At 38.6% G+C, this 6,435-nt stretch overlaps 1 protein-coding gene across 1 annotated transcript in view; it reads right to left on the bottom strand.

Annotated features, from left to right (window-relative positions):
* Positions 1-2,383: 2,383 nt before the first annotated feature.
* The window catches only part of GPA33 (glycoprotein A33), a 42,134-nt gene continuing 38,082 nt past the window's right edge, over positions 2,384-6,435 (bottom strand). Inside the window, exons 6-7 of the mRNA XM_048492376.1 lie at positions 6,065-6,188; positions 2,384-3,993 (exon numbers count right to left, since the gene is read on the bottom strand). Coding sequence (XP_048348333.1) covers positions 3,828-3,993; positions 6,065-6,188 — 290 coding nt within the window. The 3' untranslated portion in view covers positions 2,384-3,827. The remainder of the gene's footprint in view (positions 3,994-6,064; positions 6,189-6,435) is intronic.

The raw sequence follows: 6,435 nt of genomic DNA, 5'->3' as shown, positions 1-6,435 counted from the left end.
GAGATTAAGGAAATGTGTAACAAAACTAATCCATACAGATCCGACAGACTTTTTACCAAAGAGATACATGAAAAATAGTGTTCGTTTTGTGATGGATACAATACAATTTGTGAGACTAAAAAAATCAGAATTTGTGTTTTAGATGCTCAAAAAGAGTTCAATATTGTTTTCTGTTTTAGCTTATTAGAACTTTTATTATAGCATTTTTAACGTCATTATTGGGTATGATTTTTGTTAGAGTATTATAGGCAGAGGTGGGATCCAGCAGGTTCTCACAGGTTCCCGAGAGTAGGTTACTAATTATTTGTGTGTGCCGAGAGGGGGTTACTAATTGGTGATTTTGCCACGTGATTTTTGCCTTAGTTACGCCCCTCCTCTCAACAGTAGCGCGCAGAACTTGAAGCAGCCTAGCAGGAGGTGCACTGGTGTGTGTGGCAGCTCATGCTCTGTGTGCATCTGCTTTCCTCGCCTAAGGACTGGCGAGTACAAGGCTGCGTCCTTGGCACAGCCCTGCCCAGGAATGCCCCGCCCTGGAATGCCTGGCCACGCCCCCATTGTGCCCCGCCCAGCCCAATTGGCGCTATGCCACAGTTTGAATCCCACCACCATGAGAACCTGTTACTAAAATTTTTGGATCCCACCACTGATTATAGGTATTATTTCATATCCATTATTATATCATTCTCTACTGTCAATAGCAACTATCTGTTAATTGTTTGTTGTTGGAAAACCAGTGTGGTATAGTGGTTAAGAGCAGGTGGACTTTAATATGGAGAACTGGGTTTGATTCCCCACTCCTCCACATGAGTGGCAGAGTCCTATCAGGTGAACCAGATTTGTTTCCACACTCCTACATTCCTGCTGGGTGACCTTGGGCTAGTCACAGTTCATTCAGCAGCATTTCTGAGCTGGTATCTATGGAGAAGGCAGAGACGGCAATTTGAGGAATGTCTGTCATGGGAAGAGGAAGGGAAAGGAGTTTGTAAGCCACCTTGAGTCTCCTTACAGGAGAGAAAGTCAGGGTATAAATTTAAAATCTTCTTTATTAGATCATTGTAAATCATATATAAACAATTTCTTTTAATCTTTGGTTGTAATAATGGTTTTGATTTCTTTTTTTCTTTTTTGTGTTTTGGTTATATTTATAGAAAACTTTAAAAAACTAAGTAAAATAAATGGAAAGAAAAGAAAATATGAAACTAAACTGTAGTGGCAGAAAAAAACATTGTCGGTCTTTGCTGGAGGAGCATTGTATTGCCTTGCATGGACAAGATAATAAATGAAAGGATGCCCTCCTTGAAGTCTGAATAAATGTGTTCCTTCTTTTCAATTTCACAGCTTCCTATCCTTGTTGTTTACTTTTTGTTTGCAGTAGCTTCTCTCCCTTTGTATGTGGCATTTTTCCTCCTTCAATAGCTGCTGGAGTTGTTTGTTCTTTTGTCAGTTTTACCTTTAAAAATGTTGCTATTTATAACAGACTGTTCATCTGTGTGAATCACAAGTCTCTATGGGGACTGCAGCAATTTAAATAGAAAAGGTGACACACTTAATCCAAGCAGAGGGGTTTTTGTTGTTGTTTTAATGGATTGGCCTTTTTGGCTGCTTGACGTATGAAATGAAAAGAATTTGATCCTGTGCTTCTGGCACCAGAAACAACTCAAACTTTTTTTTACTGCAAACTTTGAAACCCTTTGAGTCATAGCACCTCCTTAAAAGCTTATGTTGTGGGAGAAAATAAATATTGCAATACTCAACTGTGAAGTCTGTAAATTGAAAACACTAACGTTTTAGGACTGGGACAGAAGTAATGAAGAAGGTCTGGAGGGGTAGCTCTGTTGGGAGACATTGTCTGGGAGAGGAGTTCTGGTGGCTTCGGTAGATGCTGAAATCTGCATACAGCCCTGAACTTGCGTATTTTGATGAAAAATGAAGGTTAGGGGTTGCTCAAGAGAAGTATCCAATCCCTGTAATTTTAACTATGCTATCTGCCTTCATAGTCTGCACTGTTGTTCAGCTAATGTCATCACTTGGAAATTTTCACAATCTCATTGGTCTTTTATTAACAAGAATTAGCTTTGGGAATGTGAGGATTATTGAAGCACCAAAGTCCTTCTGAAACTCTTCTGCTTTTCAGAGTCGCAATTTTGTTTCTCCAGGAACGATGTTATTAAAAGAAAATTCTGTGAGTCTTGGGATTTTAAAAACTACTAGATTGCATATTAGGTAAATTTTGCCTTTCCTAGCAGGGTTCCTGTTACACATGCCTATGAAACTAGTTACTGGAGGGAGATGGACGGGGACCCAGTCCCTTAATGCAATCTTAAATCAAATCCATGGTGACTCCAGTTTGAGCTAAGTGGCATCCAGTAAAGCTCCCAGCTTCTTAGAAGTATCTGTCTTTTTTATTTAAAAAAGGAATGTTGCAAATTCAAAAATAAACATACACAATTCCAAACAATGAGAATCATTAATAGTCCATTCATTCAAAAGCTTTCCAGCCAGCTACAATTAAGGCTCTTTCCAGCTGATTTCTTAAAAATAATTCCACTGTTAGCAACAAAATAGTGCTATTACTGGTACTGCTTCAGAACTATAATGTAGCCAGCCATCAAAATTTTTAAAGATTCCTGATATGATAGGAAGATAAGTATTTTTTTTTCCTGACTTCATGCCTTTTTAGACAAATGCTCAAATGTTGAGGTAGCATAGTAAGACGGTGAAGACCCATTTAAAAACTGGTTAAAAATGATGGAGTTAGGAATTCTGCAATAAATGCTCATGGCTGTCATAATCATGTGCACAGCAATAATATTAGATGCTGTTTTGGGGAGAGATGAACGTACTTGTAGTAGCACAACATGGTAGTTTCAGTGCTAGAGGTAGAAGGTGTTCCTACAACACAAGCATTTCCACATTTTTTCTCTTATAAAATTTTAAACAATAGAAGAAAGAGAAATATACAAATATACAAAATTCACAAAATATTCAGAAAAAATGGCAATACTCTTAACAATTCCCATCTACATATTCAATGCAAAGCAGATCAATTATCTACCAGTATTGAGATTAATACCAATATATAGCAAATTTAACCATTAAAACACAAAGACAAAAAAGAAAAATTTCCACCATAGGCAATAGATTCCACATACATTCTATATAAATAAAATTATAATTTGTTGACCAAATCCCTATATCCAAAATCAATTCTCAATTTATTAAAGATTAATACGTGTTTTCGATTCTGGAAATTTCATGAGTATTTCTGCATCTAAATATGACTCAACAAATTAGCAATAATCAGACTATTGGCTAGTTCTAAACTGACAGTCTGAAAGGTCCTACCTATTGGTCCACAAACATACCAATAGCAAAACTTTATTCCATTTTCCCACCATGAAGGTGATAAATTGTTTAACTTGCACGAATTGCATTTGGATGTATCCAGCCATTCTGTTCAGCAAAATTTGAAGCTCTCCTTTCATTTAAGTGGCCCTTTCTCCAACAGAAGAGTTGTTTGTTGGAAGGAGACACATTAGACTGGAGGAAGACTTCACTCTTTACTGAAGATGGATACACTTCATCACTTGCCTTTTCTCAACAATTCACAACTAGGAAGTATGAAAATGTGTATGGAGAGTGTGTGACTGTAACATTTACTATAGAATTTCCCTCTCCTTTCCCACTAAGGTGACTTGGCAGGGGAAGGAAGCCTTGACGCTGCCATGTCTGTTTAAGTAGCTATTCTTCCTTATTCATCTACTGTACTCCAGGAACAGCTGAGGGTTCTTTGCTTCCCCCCCCCCCACATCTGGAACCACTAGCGTCTAAGCCACCACTTCTGGTTTGGGAGTAGGTGGCATTAGTGGTTTGCTTTTCCATCTGTCTTCCTCTTCCTCTTCGTCTTCGTCTTCCTCCTGTACCTCTTCATCAGCTGGCCCCCGGATTTGTACAGGTTCATTTGGTGGTGGTTGATATCCATTTTCTTGCTCCCTAAATGTTTGGTATAGAAGAAGTTAAGTGTCAGTTAATTTTGGCTTTTTATTAAATAGTTCAGCACAACAGAATGGAACTGGCAATCATTATTTCAGATTCTTTGCTGTCTGAACTAAATCCTGTGCTGAAAGGTGACAGTGAGCGCATGGGGGGCACTGGGTATCTCAATAGCGTTTGCAATTCTAGAGCCATTTTTCTGCACTGGTCCTTATGTAACAATTATCTGAGTGTATCTTTAATGTGCACTATTGTACATTTCTTGTTCACATCCATTCTTGAACAACTGTTTACAAAAAAGCAGATACTGTTAAGACCAACATGCCCTTTATGAAATAAGCTTCCTTGCTCATAGAACTTAAAGTTTAGAAGTTTTTCTTTATTCTTGATTATAGCTTGGATCTAGCTGAACATTTCTTGCAGTGGAAAGGATTTCCCTTTCCCAAATGCTGTTCCTGTCCCCCAAGGACAGCATTTCAGGGTGAAGCAGAGTGGGAAATGAAAAAGCAGTGGTTGGTAGTTCTGCCTGAAGAAATGTTAATCTAAATCAATGGTTCTCAACCTTCCTAATGCCCTTTAATACAGTTCCTCATGTTGTGGGGACCCCCAACCATAAAATTATTTGTGTCTCAGTTCCTAAGACCATCGGAAATATGTGTTTTCCAATGGCCTTAGGCGACCCCTGTGAAAGGGTCATTCGATCCCCAAAGGGGTCGCAACCCACAGGTTGAGAACCGCTGATCTAAATCCAAGTACAGATTTGGTTTTACTCTTGTCTAAAAATCTTGTAGATTTCAATTCTGGCCATTTTGATATCTGTCATTTAACAGGTATACCTTTGGTATAAATACTGAGTAAACTTATCAGAATCATGATTTGCAAAGGGCACAGCAAAGGATTGTTTGGTGTGGCTTCTTTGAGAGTCTTCAGACAAAAAAAAAATCTTAGAAGTTTTCTACTTTTTTTAATTTGTGAGAATTATTCCTGCATTCATGAAGAGAAATGTAATGTGGGAATGGTCATACACAGATAACACAAACAAATCAATGAGGTTCAATATTCCAAAAATTACTTTCACATTTAACAGTTGTGTCAAAAGACTACTTCCACATCAGATGACTAATGGTTACATATATACAAAATTATGTACTAAACTCTTCTCAGATTTGTACAGTTGCAGCAACACATGAGCTGGCTCTTAGTCAACTTATTATGGAAGCAGTTAAGAGAAACAACTGAAATACTAAGTAAGGGAAATACTGCCCTATAAGTTTTTAGTTTATTCTCCAGAACCCTATACAATGCTAAGACAAAAGCTGGAATATGGCACTGCCTTAGAGTTAGTCTGACCATTGGCTTGTCTAGGTAAGCATTGCGTACTCTGACTGGCAGCGTCTCTCTCCAGGGTCTCAGATCTTTCACATGCCCTGGTATCAACCCAGTCTTTTCAGCAGAGGATGTCAGATTTAACTTGGGAGCTTCTGTGTGCAAAGCAAGTGCTCTACCACTTATCTACAGTAGATACTCTTTCAACAGTAACTTTCTGGTAATCTGTTTCTGAAGAATATAACCTTATCTCACACTATTAACTTCTGAGTGGAATATATTGTTCTTGAAAGAATGCAATTTCGACTTACTGGTATACAGCATGAACAGCTCCATAGAGCTGCTGTAAAGTCACCTGATCTTAAATCTATATGGTTAAGGACATGTTGTAGGTACTTTCTCCAGGATGGTTGCTGCTGGAACAATGAAGGGAAGGGGATTGGTACATATAGCATTGTGTGAACACATCTGAGCTCACCACTGCAGTGGTGGCAATTGGCAAATTAGGGATAGTAAGGTCAATATTTGGCACATTTCAACTGAGAACAGAAAGACGCTTTCCTTACTGTGCAAATAGGTTGTTAAAGCCCCAGGTACTTCAGTGCTTTTTAAATACAACTGGGGTTTTTTAACTGCAGCAGCAGGAAGAGAGATGTGTGCCTTGAACATATTATTCATCTTTTGAATAAGCATTCTCTCTTTGCTGTTTCTTTCCCACCCACACCTCCAAGTGAAAGACACTCACGTCATCTCATAGTCTTTATCCTTCCGCTTCCTACAGCAGCAGCAGTAAGCTATAATGCCAATGACAATTATTGCAGCAACAATACCGCCAATGACTCCAGCATAGAGGCCAATGTTCATGGATGCTGCAGAGAAAAAGAAGATTAGTACTCCCTCCATTTACAGATTTTGAACACAAACCAATTCCCTCTTTTGAAAAACGACCTCTTTTGCTTCTTATGATCCCCTGTATTGGGGGCGGGGGTGCCAGTGGGGAAGGGTGGAAAATAGCAGCATATTGGACTGGACTTTTAACCAATGGTTAGCCAAAGTAGACTCTTGATTTGTACTTCATAGATGTCTAGTAACGCTCTAGAGCAGTGGTTCTCAACC

This window comes from Sphaerodactylus townsendi, linkage group LG04 (genome assembly GCF_021028975.2).
Source record: "Sphaerodactylus townsendi isolate TG3544 linkage group LG04, MPM_Stown_v2.3, whole genome shotgun sequence".
Taxonomy (NCBI): Eukaryota; Metazoa; Chordata; class Lepidosauria; order Squamata; family Sphaerodactylidae; genus Sphaerodactylus; species Sphaerodactylus townsendi.
This window is presented reverse-complemented; position numbering and strand designations above follow the sequence as displayed.